The 18161-nt window shown below is 44.4% G+C and overlaps 1 protein-coding gene across 3 annotated transcripts in view; it reads left to right on the forward strand.

Annotated features, from left to right (window-relative positions):
• The window catches only part of SPRED2 (sprouty related EVH1 domain containing 2), a 121901-nt gene that overhangs the window by 48754 nt on the left and 54986 nt on the right, over positions 1-18161 (forward strand). Inside the window, exon 1 of one of the 3 annotated variants that reach the window (XM_021087444.2) lies at positions 16095-16569. The exons of the other annotated variants lie outside the window; for them this stretch is intronic. Coding sequence (XP_020943103.1) covers positions 16553-16569 — 17 coding nt within the window. The 5' untranslated portion in view covers positions 16095-16552. Of the gene's footprint in view, positions 1-16094; positions 16570-18161 lie in introns of those variants that run through there. 3 annotated transcript variants of the gene reach the window in all.

An 18161-nucleotide genomic window follows, 5' to 3' on the forward strand; every position in this document is an offset into this window, starting at 1 on the left:
ATCGGGATACTCGTAGGCTCTGCCTCAAATACCTGCTGTGAGATTTAAAGAGGACACATGAAGGCATAGTGTCCTTGGCACATCAGATCACTGTCTGCTAACATTTCATTGTGATCATTATTAATGCCTTTTAATGCTGCATGATGGATTGTAGTTACATAAAAAATGTTCCATAGGATGTGGTCATGTGGCTTGAGGTTTTCTTCTTGTTTTAATGTAAACGTATCAGAGCACGTGCGTTTCTATCTGAATATGTACCTTGGTACTTGAGTGTGGTATCTTTCCAAGCTATGGCCTCACCTCAAGACCAGCGATTTGCCTGAAACCTTTTCAGGCGCTTCTTTGGAGCTCTTTGGAAGAAAAAATAAGATGGCGATGTTAAGTATTTCTATTGTCAAGAAAGATTTTAAGTTTGGAAATGGCCTTGAGTTCTTCAGAGCTAAGTTTGGCTAATAAGTCAAGAATAACCTTTGGTGGCTCAGCAGAAACAAATCTGACTAGCATCCATAAGGACTCAGGTTCAATCCCTGGCCTCTCCCAGTGGGTTAAGGGTCCAGCGTTGTGATGAGCCGTGGTGTAGGTCACAGACATGGCTCAGATCCCATGTTGCTGTGGCTGTGGTGTAGGCCAGCAGCTACAGCTCCCATTCAGCCCCTCTCCTGGGAGCCTCTATATGCCTTGGGTGTGGCCCTAAAAAGACAAAAACAAAAAACAAACAAAAAAGAATAAGCTTTGGTGATAGATCCACTAAGAAAAAATAGTGCTGAATTAAAAAGTAAAGATAGGAGTTCCCGCCGTGGCGCAGTGGTTAACGAATCTGACTAGGAACCATAAGGTTGCAGGTTTGGTCCCTGTCCTTGCTCAGTGGGTTAAGGATCCAGCGTTGCCATGAGCTGTGGTGTAGGTTGCAGACGTGGCTCGAATCCCGCGTTGCTGTGGCTCTGGCGTAGGCCAGCGGCTATAGCTCCAATTACACCCCTAGCCTGGGAACCTCCTATGCCATGGGAGCAGCCCAAGAAATAGCAAAAAGACAAAAAGAAAAAAAAAAAAAGAAAAAAAAATAAAGATAAATGTCCATCAGCAGATGAAGGGGTAAAGAAGATGTGGTACTCACACACACACACACGCACACAGTGGAATATCACTCAGTCATTTTAAGAGTGAAATTATGCCATTTGCAGCAACATGGATGGACCTAGAGATTATCTTACTAAATGAAGTAAGTCAGAGAAATACAGATCATGTATATGTGGACTCTTAAAAAAAATACAAATGAACTTATTTACAAACAGACGCAGACTCACAGATATAGAAAATAAATTTATGGTTACCAAAGGAGACAGGAGAGGGGGGTGATAAATTAGGAGTATGGGATTAACAGATGCACAGCACTACATATAAAGCAGATGAACAGCAAGGATTTACTGTGTAGCACAGGGAACTGAATAGTATCTTGTAGTAACCTATAATGGAAACGAATCAGGAAAACAATACATATATACATAAATCACTTTGTGTACACCTGAAACAGACACAACATTACAAGTCAGCTAGACTTCAATTATTTGGAAAACGTGAAATTGTTTAAAACTAAATTAAAAGGTTAACTTTTTTTTTAAAGTAAGGATTTTAAAATTTGAATGGCCAGCTCATTTATTATAAGACTAGCCTTGAAGGCAGTTCCAGAAGAAGGGTTCCAGGCAACTTTGACTTGGGACAGCATCTTTGGAATATGAGCAAAGTCTCCTAGGACAAAAACTTTAAAGGCAGGAGTGTGAGGGCGAGTGAGCAGTATTAACTAAGCTCTATAAAGTTGCGTTTGGGAAGTAAAAGTTAGTCTTATGTACACCGACTGTACTAAGTACCAGCTAATTTGGCCTTGCATTTGGCACTTATGGGGCCAGTAGCAGAAAGTTTCCTGCGTCTGAGGAGAAGAGACCAAAAGCTGGCCTTGGCCCTGGGTCGACTTAATTCCAGGTCTGTTGACCCCTCACAAGGGACACACAGAATTCAGGTCTGAAGGTGTGAAGTGTGTGTGTGACGAGGGAAGGGCCCTCAGCTTGGTGAGAGGACTTTAAAGCTGGGTGTGTGAAAGGACTCCTCCTTCCAGATTCCACGGGCTTCTGAGCGGCTGGCACTCGGCTGGGGCTCACCCAGGGTGGAGAACAAACGCGTGTCCCTGTGGAATGATGGAAGAAAGTTCAAAGGTTTTGTATCTTCAGGCTGGTGATGACTAATTGGCTAATCCAGGGAAGCTGGGCCACCAGCAGCCTTTGGATGATTTCCTATGGGTGGGAGGGAGCTTGCCGTGTTTGGTTTATCTTGGACATTGCTATGGAAAGAGAGTGGGGCTTTCGAATTTGCCCGTCAAACTTCACCAGGTTGACTGTGATGTCATAACCAGCAGTGCCCAGGCTCTGTTTCTGTCATCTGTAAAATGGGAGCACAGTAAAGACTTCACACTAGCACTGTCGTGAGGAAGAGTCAGAGGAGTTCCATCTATGAGGAGCCTCAACAGATGCAAGCCCTCCACCTCTCCCAGGGCCGTGAGAGCAACACCAGAATTAACCCCATTGCCTCAGGAATGTGGGCAGCGGCCCACAGTTGTACATCAGGACATGCCACCTGTCGCAGGAAAATTTCCCCTGTCCCTCTGTGAGGTAAGGCTCGCCCTCCAAAGAGGAGACCTGCCACTTCCTCTCTGCTTTGAGTAAGGCCAGCTGTTAGGGGCTTGAGCACTCAGCAGCTCTAACCCATTAAGCTGCTTAAGACCCGCCAACCTCATAGAACAGGAGCTTTTCTGCAGCAATGCACATTGGCGCTTCTTGCTCGGGTGGGTGAGGGCGAACAGTCAGCGGAGGGCTTCCTATGAGCTGCAGTCCTGATATTGATAACAGGTCCTCTTGTCTGGCTTTAAAGTAGGCCCAGCTTCTGGTTTTCATCCATTTTCCAAGTGCCCCGTTTTTACTGCAGCTCTAGCATCATTCTTGATTGAACCAGTAGTTCAGGGAAGCTTGGTCTGGACCCCAGACTTGAGGGCCCTGAAGAGACAGCTGATTAGACTCAGGGGGTCACAGGTAGATGTGCAGAGAGCATCCAGCTGCCACTGTCCTCTCGCACTTACCCCTGACTTTTTCCTGAACCTCCCTGTTTGGTTTCTGGAATGCTGATTCTTAAACTTTGCTATCCATTAGAATTGCCTGGTGAACTTTGAAAAATCTAGAAATCCAGACTATGCCCTTAAACAATTAGATTGGGCATCAATTAAAAAAAAAAAAAAAACACACAAGGGGAGTTCCCTTTGTGACTCAGCAGATTAAGAACCCAACATAATCTCCACGAGGATTCGGGCTCAATCCCTGGCCTCAGTGGGTTGAAGGTCCCGTGTGGCTTTGGCAGAGGCCTGCAGCCACAGCTCCATTTTGGCCTGGGAACTTCCATGTGCTGCAGGTGTGGCCATAAAAAGAAAAAGAAATTAAAAATCAAAAATATACCACATAGGAGTTCACTGGTGGCTCAGCAGGTTAAGGATCCAGTGTTGTCCCTGCTGTGGTACAGTTCCTGGCCTGAGAACTTCTGTGTGCTGGGTGGGCAGGAAGAAAAAACACACACACACAACAACAACAACAAAAACCCTGCAAACCTCCCAGGTGATTTCCAACGTGCAGCCAAGTTTGTGAACCAGTGTCTTACTTGATGGGAAGAAAAATCTTCTGGTGCAGTTACTTACTTAGCTGACTTGCTTTCATGCAGTCACTAACCCCATCATCTGGGGCTGAGGTGTCACCACTAGGGGTTCAAGCCTGTTCTCATCAGCAGTGAGGTTTCAGTGGCATGTAGCTGTAATAACAACCTGTCTTATGAAACATTTTACATATTCACTAAGGCAAAGAGGACAGTATAATGGACCCCATGTTCTTACCACTCAGCATTCACCATATACTTTTGGGGGAAGATGGGGTAGGGTAGAGTATTTTAAAGCAAATCGCATGCATCATTTCATCCATAAATACTTAAATACCTAGCTCTACGAAATAATGACTTTAAAAATATGACTATAATACCATCATCATACCAAAGAAAACAACAGTGATTATGTAATCTCGTTTAATACACTAAGAACTGAACACAAATCGGTGTTTAGTTTTTTCCAATTTGTTTTAAAAATGCTTTCATGGGGAGTTCCCTGGTGGTCTAGTGGTTAGGATTGGGCACTTTCACCACTACAGCCTGCATTCAATTCCTGGCCTGGGAACTGAGATCCCACGTCAGGCCGCTGCACTTGTGGCCAAGAAAAAAGAAGGAAAGAAATTGATTTCTCAAAGATAAAGTTGTATAACTAAAAATTAATTTTTTTGAAGTAATAATTCTAAAGTCTCTTCTATGGCTCAACTACAAAACATACTTTGAGCAGGATTTCTGCCCCACTTACATTACTTATTTAGTTCCCACATTTCAAAAGGTCAGGAATTTATAAAGTGTTTAATACAAAATAATAACTATTTGGAGTTCCCGTTGTGGCGCAGCAGAAACGAATCTGGCTGGGGACCATGAGGTTGCGGGTTCAATCCCTGGCCTTGCTCAATGGGTTAAGGATCCTGTGTTGCCATGAGCTGTGGTGTAGGTTGCAGACGTGACTCGGATCTGTTGTTGCTGTGGCTGTGGTGTAGGCCTGCAGCCATACTCTGATTGGACCCCTAGCCTGGGAACTTCCATATGCTGTGGATGCAGCCCTAAAAAACTAACAATAATAATAACAATATTTAACATTTTTATGCTTTTATACATTTGGCTTGTTCCAATTTAGATCCAAACAAGTATAATTCATTTTTAATGTTTCGCTTTAACCCTGGGGTATTTAAGCCATCACTGGGTACAGATACAGGTAGTAATGCATGTGCACCTCTGAAAGAAGGTGTGAATGCCATTTGGTGTCTCCTTGGCACTTAGCTTTTGTAGTGGACCTTGACCTGTCGCAGAGGAAAAGCTCACGGAGGCCCCACCTGCTACGGCTTCTGTGCTGCTCTGCTTCTGCCTGAAGGCATGTTCCCTTTGGTAAACTTAGAATAGAACCTTCAGGGTGCTTGTGAAAAGAGAATTATGAGTCAGCTCCATGGACAGCTTAGAACTTCCTGCTCCTGGGCTGGAGGCGGTGGCTGGGAAGCGTTGGGACTGCCTCTTGGGTCCTCTCTGGACTCTGCTCAGGGGTCCTGTTCGCTGTTTACTTCTGAGGGTTCACCTGGCACTGATGCTGTGATGTAGGGACCAGCCGGCAGTTCAGCTTCCCTAGGGATGCAGATGGTTCTGTCTGGCTTCACCTCCAGACGGACCTCTTGAGTGTGGGCGCAGATGATGACTGGGGCAGAGAGTGTTACTTTCTACCCTCTGAGGTAGCACCAGGAACCTCACAGTCACCACTTGGGCACAGTGTCTATGAGATAAGAATGCTATTAGAATTTCCTAAAGGGGCAGGTGCCTGGATGGCCCCTAGGATGAATGGGTGGGTGAGGTTCTTGGAGGGTGAGTAGGAGAAAGTTGGAGAATGGGCAGCCTAAAGGATAATTGAACTCTCTCACTCCTACAAATATCGCAGGAGTGCCTGCTCCTTATGTAACATACCAAACCAAAATCTCATTGTATATAGTTCTGTAATCATATTTTTTGCTTTAGTGGAGATTTGTCTTGATTTCAGATGGATTCGCAGGTGCAAGGTTGTCTTCCTTCTTTCTCTATATCATGGCCAGGTAGTTACAGAGCAGTAAATTAAGCATCTTAATATATAAAGGCAACTCTGATATATAAAGTTGTTCATCACAAGATTGTTTTCAATGGCTAAAAGTTCTAGAAAAGCCTAAATGTTCATTAATGAGGAACTGGCTAAATAAACCATGGTACATCCTTGTACTTGGATGTTGTATAGACATAAAAAGGGAATGAATTATCTGTGTACCCATATGGAAAGATCTCCCAGGGGAGTTCCTACAGTGATGCAGTGGGTTAAGAATCTGACTGCAGCAGCTTGGGTCGCTGCAGAGTTGCAGGTTTGATTCCTGGCCTGGCACAGTAGGTTAAAGTATCTAGTGTTGACATAGCTATAGGTTGCAACTGTAGCCTCGATTCAGTGCCTGGCCAGGGAACGTCCATATGCCACAGGTGCCTCCATTAAAAAAAAAAAGAGGAAAGCTCTCTGAGGGATAACAGAACATATCAGTGATATGCTGCCTTTTTTGGTGAGAAAGGGTGAGAAAAATATATTTCCAGGAAGGATATATAACTTTTAAAAGTGGCTCCTGCAGTTCCCGTCGTGGCGCAGTGGTTAACAAATCAGACTAGGAACCATGAGGTTGCAGGTTTGATCCCTGGCCTTGCTTAGTGGGTTAAGGATACAGTGTTGCTGTGAGCTGTGGTGTAGGTTGCAGACGTGGCTCAGATCCCGCGTTGCTGTGGCTCTGGCATAGGCCAGCGGCTGCAGCTCCGATTCAACCCCTAGCCTGGGAACCTCCATATGCCACAGGAAGTGGCCCTAGAAAAGGCAAAAAGACAAAAAAAAAAAAAAAAAAGTGGTTCCTACCGGCTTGTTGGGTGAGAGAAGGATTAGGGCAGATGGAATGTGGTGGGAGTATACCTTTTTATATTTTAATTTCTGAATCATGACTGTGTTACCTATGCAGAACAATGAACTAAATTAAAAGGGATAAATACATTTATACTTACATGGCACAGATGTACTGATTACTCGTTACACTCCAGCTGGTCTGTTTTACAAGCTTCTGATCATTTTTTACCTGCACTTAAACATGCCAGCTCTGTTCTGAAATGGACCAGTGAGAATATGGCCAGCCCAGGGCATGTGTGCCATGTTCTTCCCATGATGCCTCGCTCAGCAGTAGGTTATAAATATTTGCTGCTGTTCTGCAGCTCCTGGGCTCTCCCCCTTCCTCATCCTGAAACTGAGCTGACAAGAGCCAAAGTTGAATCATAGCGGATGGAGAGGGGGAGCTGCCTGTGTCCTCCTGCAGTTAGCTGCTGTCTTCTGAGGAGGGGGCGTGATGGGAGGGTAGGCATGGCTTCCTTTCCCATTCTAGCCCCTCTGCTCATTCTTTCTCATATCCATTGGTATCCTATGCACCCTATTGCCAATGTGTTTGTATTTATTTCCAGATTTTGTTGAGTGGTAGCAAAATCCCTCTGAGCTGAACCGGTCCCACCCTGGTGGCATGGAATGTTCTAATGTTAAGACTTGCTCTTCACATCCGGTATATTCTCAGTAGCAGAGACAACTCCTCAGGGCTCACAGGAAACAAACAAATGAAATCTGTGAAACAATTTTCTCCTTCCTGAGTGGAGAAAGAAGGGCAGAGAGTATCTTTGGGGAGACTTCAAAGAAAAAACATGTAGGAACAAGTCTTGTTTAGAAGCACTCTGAAAGATGAAGTCCAAGGACACTCAGGATCTATTCTTGGCTCTTGCACAAATATACCTTTTATGTTTTATTCCAGGGTGTGCATTTGGGGCTTACTCTTTGGGTTTTTTTGTCTGTAAAGTAAGTGGGACCCACTTTCATTGTCCATTCCCTTCACTGGTCCCTCTTAGCCACCTGATACTTACTTTAATAAAACTTGAAGCTGAGTTTCCATCATGGCTCAGTGGTTAATGAACCTGACTAGTATCCATGAAGATGCAGGTTCGATCCCTGGCCTCGCTCCGTGGGCTAAGGATCTGGCATTGCCGTGAGCTGTGGTGTAGTGGCAGATGCAGCTCAGATCTGGCGTTTCTGTGGCTGTGGTGTAGGCCAGTCACTGCAGCTCCAATTCAACCCCTAGCCTGGGAACCTCCATATGCCACGGGTGCTGCCCTAAAAAGACTAAATAAATCAACCAACCAGACTCTTGGTGTTGAATTTGGAAGGTTAACTGAATCTATGAGACTTCCCTGTAGGGCACACACCTTAACTACCATCTGGAGGAAGTTTCTTTGCTTGGCGAGGTACGGCGAATTCTTCCCTTTCCCCGCAAGTGTTCTTGTGACCGCTCTCAGGACGGGGGGGGGGGGGGGGGGGGGGGGGAGTTGTTCCTGAGAGAGGGAGAGACTTGAGGCAAGTTACATGCTCCCCAACTGTACTTTCCCTACGCAGAACTCAAGAAATTGGTGTCTGTGCCGTGGATCCATAATCTTTATCTGAGCTTTTGCAGTGTGTTGACCAGCAAGCCCTACCTCAGGTTCACTAGCCTATTTTTAAAATTCCTGAAAGGATTCAAATGTTGGTGACAACCTGGAAACACTTTTCAAAATAATGAGTAACTTTGGCTGTCCTTCTGATGATTTATTTAACCTGGTGCCTGAGAATTCTAGTGCAGGTAAATAAATATTCTGGACGCCATCATCTGCTTTTCTTGTTCTGGAGTCGTCTCTAATTGCTTTTCAGAAACCAGAAGTTAATAGGGTGACAGAATTTAGGGATGATTTTGGTTTTAGCTAGGTAGGTAATTCTCAGTAAGGAAAAACAGACTTAGTGTCAGCGGTTTTAGGCCTGGTTCTGGCTGCTACAACTAAATTTGAACAAGAAATTTGACCACTGGCCTCAGTTTCCTTATCTGTCAAATGTGGTTGCTATAGAACTAGATATCTCTAAGGTTTGTTTTAGAATTCTAGGCTGCTCTTCTGGTTAGTAGTTAATATTCTAAGGCCCATAAAATGTTAAAACTCATAAATTATTCATTTGCCCCTTTGGGGTGCTGCACTGAAACAGGGAAAAAAAAAATCCAAGCCCTGCATGCCATATCTTTTTGGTTTTTTAAAATCAGAAATGAATAAACAGAAAAATATTTCTCAATTTTTTTTTTTTTTTGGAAAGGATTCAGACAGTGGCAAAGAACACATTAAATTAGTAAACATGCATCACATGACTAAAGATGACCTATAAGGCTCTTAAATTCTACCACCTAGCTGTCATTGCAGGTGAATATTTTTCTTTGTATCTCCTAAAGGCTCTACAGGGAACCTAACACTTTTTGTAGTAGAAAAAATACACAAGAGTTTGCTGCGACCTTTCTGTCATTTCTTCCCTTTCTATAATCTTCATCTCCACCTCCCCATTTAAGCCAATAAAGGTTAATCTGTGTCTGTTGAATCAATAAAAGAAACTCGACCTACCACGAGTTTGACCTTTGCCAGATGCTGAGTTACAAAAATTAAAAAGGGGAGGAGCCTCTTTTTAAGAATCTCAAGTCCGATGGCAAAGATGACATGCGAGTCATAACAAAATGCTCTCATTATGCACTGACAGCCGTGCAGACGGCGAAGACTCCCCTATCTCCCGTCTCTGTCTGTGACTAAAAGCCCTGTGAGACTGGAAGGCTCAGTGCCTGCCTCTGATACAACTGTGGCTAATGTCAACGGTGGCTGCTGTTGTTAAGTAATGTCATTCATAAGGAAAAGTCAGTTCCAGCTTTGGCGTGAGATCCGCATCCTTTTAAATGGGTAGGTTCGTTTAAGTTGGCCTCTTGGATCCAGGGTCAGCTTAGTCTTGATTCGCCATCACTGCCCAGCTTTCTTTCCACTCCTCTTTCTTCTCTGTCTGCTTGCATTACTAAGCAGCTTTCCCCTCTAGCTGTTACCAATCCATTCTTTGTACAATTTTGAAGCTTTAAGGACTGAGCTAGTTTAAGCCCTACATTTTCTAGACAAGGAAATTGAGGCACAAAGAAGGTAAGAGACCTGCACAGCCCCAGGTCATATAACTAGGGCAAGGCCAGGCCCAAGCTGCTGCCTCTCAGCAGAATAAATGTGCAGGATTCCAACTCCCATCATGTGTGTGTTATATACCCAGGCAGATGATTATAAAGAGTGTTGTTGGGGGTTCTCAGAAGAGATTTCCATTTCTGCAGCTCACTATATGCACTACCATCTGACAAAAAAGGTGGCTACCATTGTCCTGGATATGTTTTTTTTGTTTGTTTGTTTGTTTTATGGTGACCAGCATCAATCAGGGTGAGAGGTAGAGTCCTCTTTTGAAGACTGTCCCTGGAATTCTACGGCCTTTGAGCGGCCTCAGGTCTAATTCTGGCTCGAGATTAGGGAAACCACAGAGCGCCGAGCTAGGCCGCTGGCAGATTTGGGTTTAGTACGCTCAGTCTGTGCCATGATACCTTGAGAATTAAACCATCCATCCAGCCTTAAGCAGATTTCAGACACAGACCTCACTCCTCATCTCCATCTGGCAGATGTTAAGCACACTAGGTAGTCACCCCTTAGGCACTCCCTGTGTGTGGAGAGAGGGAGTCTTTCCAGGTCTTGAGGCAACCTCACCCCTTGACATAGGTTTGGTTTCTCTCTGCAGCCCAGGGTTTGGAGGCCAGGCCCTGTTGCCCGTTTGCTCTCTGGGCTGAAAGGGGGAAATGATGTGATGGATGCCTGGCCTGCAGCTCAGCCATAGACCCAGAACCCTGAATGCTCTTAGCTCTTCCTTGCTATTCAAGCCCATGGCTCCTTCTATGATTTCCCAGGGTGATGTTCCCATATTTCAGATGTATCTCAGATTCCTTCTTCCTCTTTTAGCAGTCTTGTTTGCAAAATCCAGACTTTCCTGCCCAAGTCGACCTAGTCGTTCATCCCCCTGTTTTCCTCCACACAGACCAGGAATGAAATTTGTGGGTGCGTTGCTATAGCCACACAGAGCACCCCTCACCACATGGGCCCCTGGTGAATGTGTGTTCCCATTGCCTTTCCCTAAAGAAACCTGGCTGAACCCACAAGCCTAGCTCTGAGAAGTCCTCGCAACTTAAGAGTATTTTTCAAAAAAATCTGCTTAGCACAATAGCTCGTATGCATTTAATCAGCACAGGTCTTCTGGCTCTGGCCAAGCTGAACATCCCCAAATTAACCATGAGCTTTGGAGGGAGCCATATTTTATCCCTGGGCTAGACAGTTACACTTGAAGGAACACAGCCGAAAACTGACTTGGCTTCGAGTGAGGTTTGTCACTCTGCATGCCATCTCTGAAATCCTGCTCTCAGTGGGTAACAGCAGACACCGTCTGCCTGCCTTCTCTTCCTTGACCAGCCCCAGCCCAGCCCTCATCATGCACTTTGGTATTTAACACAGGCAGTTTGCTGTTGGATTGGCTTCGCCAAGATGTTGATATTTGCCAGGAAGGCAAGTGGCCACCAGAAAGACTGGGTGTCTAAGTACAGACTTAATCTCTGTCTGAGCAGCTGGCTAGGACTTTTTTTTTTTTTTTTAAATAAGACAACAGAGAATAACTGAAGGCAGTTAGAATGGTTTCTTTTGTTCAAATTTCCTCTCCCAGAGACCAGTCCCAGGAGTCCCTTCACCTGCATTATCCATTAATGCTGTGGGTTTATTTTCCCCAAATAAACAGGCTTTCCTGCCAAAGAAAATAGGCAGCACGACTGGATACAGGGATGCATCTTGGGACCTTCACTCGAGGCGTGGTCCTCATTTTTCTGGGTTGACCCTCAGTCTCCTTACTGGACTCTGGCTGGCAATGGCAGGGTTGCAGCGGCCCGTGTTTCTGAAGGCCCCTTGTGCTGTATGAATCCTGCCCACGGCTGTACAGCCCTTTTCAAAGCATCCTTCATTTCTGTTTGCTCAGTTTCCTGAATGCCTCTTCCAGATCATCTTTCACCTCTTGCTTGAGGCTCTGGGGACACGTGTGGTTTCAACATAATGCACAGATGTGACGTGGGGGAAGGGAATTACAGCTGTGGACTCGCATCAGCTGGGGTCACCGGCCTCTGAAATGGGGGCGGTCAGGAAGGAGGGGAGGCGGAAAGACCAACAGGCAACCTCAGGCCCCGTAGATTCCCCACCCACCCGCCTGGAGACAGCACCAAGGCGTGTATTTCACATTGTAGGGAAAGCCTGAGCTACACAGTTCATGTGGACCAGATTGCCTAAATAACACTGTGTAGCTGATTCTAAATTGAGATCTTAAGCAGAACAAGGGTCCAAGACTTCTATAGGGAAAAGATCTGGTTCTTTATCCATCCAAACGTGGATCACCCTGGGGTCAACAAACTTGTTCTCTGAAGGTCTGGATAGTAAATATTTTCAGCTTTGGGGACCATATGGTTTCTGTCACAACTGCTCAACTTTTAGAGTTTGTAGCTCTAAAGCAGCCACAGATGATATATAAACAGACCAGTGTGGTGGTTGGCCATGACTTGACTACTCCTGACCATCTAAATCTATAAAACTTAGAAATATCCTCATCATTGTCGTTTGCATTATTGGAGCTCTGAATATGGCCAGGCCCTATGCTAAAAAGTACTGTTGTAGATGATCCCATCTATCCCGTTCAGAGCAATTCTGTGAGGTTGCTAACAGTATTACACCCATTTTACAGGTAGAGAATCAGAGGCTTAGAGAAGGTACGTGATGTAAGTAAGAGCCAGGCTAGATTTGGAACCAAGACAGCTTAACCAGGCTCAAGCTCTTCACCACTACCCAGCCCAGCCCAGGGTCCCTACATCATTGATAGCCACATTTGCTTTTATGCCTTTATTTTATTTTATTTTGTCTTTTTGCCTTTTCTAGGGCCACAACTGCGGCATATGGAGGTTCCCAGGCTAGGGGTCTAATCAGAGCTGTAGCCACCGGCCTACACCACAGCCACAGCAATGTGGGATCCAAGCCGTGTCTTCGACCTACACCACAGCTCACAGCAACGCCGGAGCCTCAACCCACTGAGCAAGGCCAGGGATCGAACCCGCAACCTCATGGTTCTTCGTCAGATTCCTTAACCACTGAGCCACAGCAGGAGCTCCTGCTTTTGTGCTTTTAAATCTTGACATTAACCAGTATTGGGCTTTAGCCATCTGTGCCCCCCGACCCCCAAATATATGCAAAAATATAATTGCTTAAAATTCTTGTATAAATTAATATATGGCAAAAATTCTAAAAATGAGTCCATTAGCAAGTTATAAGAAATTGGAAGCCATGTTTTGCTGTGTCTTCCAGCTAGTTTTGTTTTTTGGTTCTTGGGCCACACCCACAGCATGCAGGATTCCTTGGACCTGGGATCAAAGTTGAGCCACAGCAGTGACAATGCTGACACTTTAACCACTAGGCCACCAAGGAACTCCTAGTTAACCTCTGCTTAACACCCACCAAGAAACTCCTAGTTAACCTCTGCTAGGGGATGCAAATGTAAAGGCCTGGGGAGATCAGGGGCCAAAGACATCCAGGCTGGTTTTCAGGTTCCAAGAGCTTTGAGGTGTGGTCAGAGGGGCTGCCTGTGGTCATCAGCGTACAAGTCTGCCAAATAGACATGTCCATTAAAAGTGGCAGAGATCAGGTTTGGATGTCTTTTGTTGTGTGTTCTGAAGAAATTGTATAGAGTACAAGATCCAGGGGAAAAGTACTTCCCAAAGTGCTTTCTTCAACTCGTAGGGATGGTAATGGTTGGGGGGTAATGTGGTCAAATCAATTAGTGAATTGCAAGACTAAACAAACTTAGTATTCTTGAGGCTATAGTGTGTTGTTTTCCCAAAATGTTTGTTTGGAATTTGTTTTGCTTTTGGAGCCTCTTATAAAATCATTTGCAAGGAATGCTCTTTGAGAATCCCTAACCCAGAAGCATTTCCTAATGTTTACGTTTTAGTAAGTTTCCTTATGGTCTAATTTTTTCTTTCTTTTTTTTCTTTTTTTTTTTTTTTTTTTTGAATGGGCGAGGAGGAGCTTCCACTGTGGCACAGCAGAGCGCTGGGATGCAGGTTCCATCCCCAGTGGGCACAGTGGGTTAAGGCTCCAGAACTGCCGCAACTTCGGCTTACGTTGAGATTGCAGCTTGGATCTGATCCCTGCCCGGGAGCTCCATATGCTGCAAGGCAGCTAAAAATTAAAAAAGCAAATAAATAAAAATAAATGCGTGAGGATAGCAGTAGAAATTATGGTGGTTATTAAATCCATAAAATCTTTTTCTTGGTAACAGGATTATATATTTTTTTGTGTTTCTGTGTTTAACTCTATTTTGAAACTTGCAACTTTTCTGTAAGTGTGAAACGAATAGTATGAAGGACTCTTCTATAACTGGTTTCCCTTTCGTTAACATTTTACCATATCTGCCGTGTTCTCATGCCTTTTCTGTGAGTGTACCTTATTATCGCTATTACTCTTATATTTTCAGTTAGTGAAATCTGAATTATAAAAATCTTTAATGAGGGAGTTCCCTTCATGGCGCCGGGGAAACAAATCCAGCTAGTATCCGTGAGGATGTGGGCTCAATCCCTGGCCTTGCTCAGTAGGTCAGGGATCCAGCATTGCCATGAGCTGTGGCATAGGTCACAACTGTGGCTCGGATCACGTGTTGCTGCGGCTGTGGTGTAGGCCAGAAGCTGTGGCCCCAATTTGACCCCTAGCCTGGGAATTTCCATATGTCTCGGGTGGGACCCTAAGAAGCAAAGCACCCCCCAAAAAAGACCTTTAATAAACTATGGATTTATTTCTTAAATAGTCACAGAAACTCAAATGAGGCTAAAAGTGTATTAAGTCCCCCATTTCTACCTATTGCAGTTAAGGTAAATGATACTTTGCAAGTATGTGCAAGGTGATTTTTCATTTTGAGGGGACATTTTGATACGCCTGTAGCCTGCAGTCCGTTTGAAGGAAGAACCTGCAAAAAACAAGGAAGGCTTCAGTTCCGTCCCCCACACAGTCCTGCACAGTCTGGATTCGTGAGGGTCACTTGACGTGGCATGGGGCCCCTCACAACCATTTGCAGCTGGTTTGTAGCCCTCTTGGGCCCAGTCCTTTGAGGACCAGGCTGGCTGTTGGTGGAGGTGGGGGCCTCGGCCTGACACCTCCTCCTTTCCTTTGGTGTCACCCCTACAGAGAGCAGTCCTGAGGCCCTAGGCTTTCCTGGGCCTGTGATGACTTGTCACACGCCTTAAGAATGTCCTAGCACAGAGGGCTTTTTAAACCACAGCTAGTTTCAACAGTGATTTCATTTAACATACACGGGAGCTTCCATATCTGGGGTTTTTCTGGCCATAAAATCAAAGCTCTCTTCCTCCTTCAGATGGTTTAAGGGAGTTCCCGCCACAGCAGAGTGGGTTAAGGATCCGATGGCAGCGGCTCGGGTCACTGCAGAGGCGCAGGTTCAATCCCCGGCCCAGCACTGTGGGTTAAAGGATCTGGTGTTGCCATAGCTATGGCTCAGATTCAGTCCTCAGCCTGGGGAACTTCCAAATGCCATGGATGTGACCATAAGATTTAAAATAAACCAAAACAAAGAAAAGAAAAAAGCCTCAATTTAAATAAAATGGTTTGAGCATGAAATGTCACACAAACACCATGCCACGTCCTGGAGAGGTTTGTAGGTGCGAGGGGACTGTGGACGGGACTTAGATAATCTCTCTGAGCCTCTCCAAAGCCATAGAAGGAAGCCGGGAAGAGTCACCTCTCCCCTGTCACAAACGAAGCTGGGGCTTTTTGTGTCCTCAAAGAAAGCGTGAGGACCAACTACCAGACACTCTTGGGAGGAGAGGGCACCAGGTGTGGGTTCAGGGGGTGGGTGCAGGCCTGACAGTGGCCTCAGGACCTTCCAGCTGGCGGCTCCCACACCCACAGGGCCACCTGGTTGCCCTGTGTGAACGATGCCCCCATTCATACGTGTGGTAGGTTCATACCTAACTAGGAAAGTAAGTGCCTTGTGTGGATACAGTGGGGACTGAAAAAAAATTTTTTTTCATTTTTAAAAACATTTTGTTATGAAAATTGTCAGAGGTCCTCGAGAAGAGAGAATAATAGAGCCAGTTCCCATATACTCACAACCACGGATGCAGCATTTATCAAGATTTTATCACATTTCTTTACCCTTCCCTCTTTTGGGGACAAAAATATTTCATAACAAATCCCAGCTATGATAGCATTTCATCCCTAACATAAGTGGGCATTTGATAAACACAATGCCACTATCCCACCTAACAGAATTATTACCCCATGGACAAAATTTTGATATGTGTTCTTCTTTACAAAGCTCCTGCGACTAGATAACCTTGCAATATAAGAATCAGTATGTCTGTATTCATTTCCCTGAGAGCTTAAGAGAGGGAGTCCTTCCTTTCAACTCTGCACAGAGGTATTTAGAGACCTGGGCGGGTATAAACAACTTGCACTGGTGGTTCTACAGACTGTAATCTCAGGTATTGAGCTGTGCCGCGTGCTCCCAGGGCATTTCACAGTATCATCAATGATTGATCATCGTAACTTACAGGAATTTTTTTAAAACAGTATTTTAATTGGAGAAAGCATCTGTCAGCTGTCAGGCTTCCAGCTTCCACTTTTGAGAAGCAGGATGTTGAATGTGAGTAATGACACAACAGGCCTATAAAATGCGGACTAACCCTCGGATGACTCATCCAGTGCGATGCAGTATATTTGTCAAGGAGACTGAATCATATATGGGGGAAACCACTTCTCAAGCAGCCAGCTGGTTCTCAGATCCGCAAGAGCCGATCCATTTTTATCGGAAGCTCTATAGTAGCAATAATGCGAATACCCAGCACTTGGGCTCCACAATGTAGAGGAAATGGCATCGCCCGCCAGGTATGTGCTTACTGTTTACACGAACTTTATTTTCTTGTGGTTCTCTTCTGCCTAACCTTTCCGGTGTGTGCTTTTAATATTTTTTTTAAGGGAGGGAAAAAATTATTCAAATTGTAAAGAACTGAAGAGTGTGTGTGTGTGCGCGCGCGTGTGTGTGCGCGCGCACACACACTCGAGCCCACAAGGGCACCCACGTGCAAGGACAGAGAGGTAACACTGGTCTTTTGGTGGACACAGAGCTCTTGTCCACTCATCTCCCTTTCTGAGAACAAATGTCTCCTTGGATATTCAGAGAACAATGGTCTTAACCATCCCTATTGTTAAGCCCTGAGTTTAAAAGATGCTGCCTACGAAACAGCAAAGGTGGAATACCTCTCCCCACTTTGGGGGGAGAGTTAGGTAGCCTAAAACTTAAAATAAATAAGTAAATAAATAAAAAAGAATAAGCAGAGATGCGCTAAGGAGTTAATAACTACTGTATTTATTATGTCAGATTTCCTTTTTAAATATTGTGCTTTTTCCTACCCCTCCAAGATGGATGACTTAATGCCAGAAAGCTTTAGTCCCCTTAAGTGAATATTTTTTTGCAAAACATAATTTGCTTATACTGAATTCATACATTAACTTTTTCTAGGTGGGAGAAAGGGTGGTAGAGATTTGAAAACAACGTTTAATTTTAGCTTTCACATGATCTAAAGAATTGTTCTGCATAATTGGGAGGCTGTGTCGCCTGTCTGACCCTCTCCCTTCACTCACTAAATTTAAACAATGCCTGACTAGTTAAGGCACATATCTTGTTTATTTGAGTGTATTAAACATTCCTCTGTGTGTTGACAGTCCATTCAGTGTCTCCTCATATTTTTTTAGAAATACTTTTTGAGTCCCTCTTGTTAGGGACAGATGCTATAGTTAGTTTATAGCAGTACTATTTATGCTTTTCTGGTCTGTCTGTCCAGAATGGCTGGGTCAGGACCTGTAACACAACTGCCCACAAATTTGCCTAAGATTTAGCATTTGTGGAGCAGCCCTGTCTGTGGTGGTAAATTCTGTTATCGCTCAGAGAGCATTAAACAGATCTGGGGTTAGCAAGCTAGAAAAACAGTCTTTTTTTTTTTTTTTTTTTTTTTTTTTTTTGCCTCTCTCTCTCTCTCTTCCTCTTTCTTGTAAAGCTCATAATAAGGACTTGTTTTCCTTGAGTTATGTGTATTTTAAACCATCAGTAAATATATTAAATTTACTTATTGAAATACATTTAGAAATTTGGAAGATGCAGTGAAGCAACATGAAATGAGATTGTTTGGTGTGTTTCTGTTTGTTTTGTAGATTAAGGGATACCTTTTTTTAGAATGGCCAGTTTGTTTTTAGAGACAGGACCATCTCCAAATTTCATTAATTTTGGATTCTATAAATGAAAGCCACCTGTTATGCTGTAACATGCTAATTATGGCAGAGGACAATAATGAGGAAGAACAGTATTTGAAATATGTGGGGGTTTTGCTAAGAATTTTCCTGCCCACATCTGTACTGCTTATTTTTATATGTATATGTGTACACACACATATATAGTGAATATTTAATAATAGCATTTGGTG

The sequence above is a fragment of the Sus scrofa genome, chromosome 3 (assembly GCF_054392235.1).
Source record: "Sus scrofa isolate SSC_HxYL_T2T_F1_AM1 chromosome 3, Sscrofa_HxYL_maternal_Yorkshire_Landrace_v2.0, whole genome shotgun sequence".
NCBI lineage: Eukaryota > Metazoa > Chordata > Mammalia > Artiodactyla > Suidae > Sus > Sus scrofa.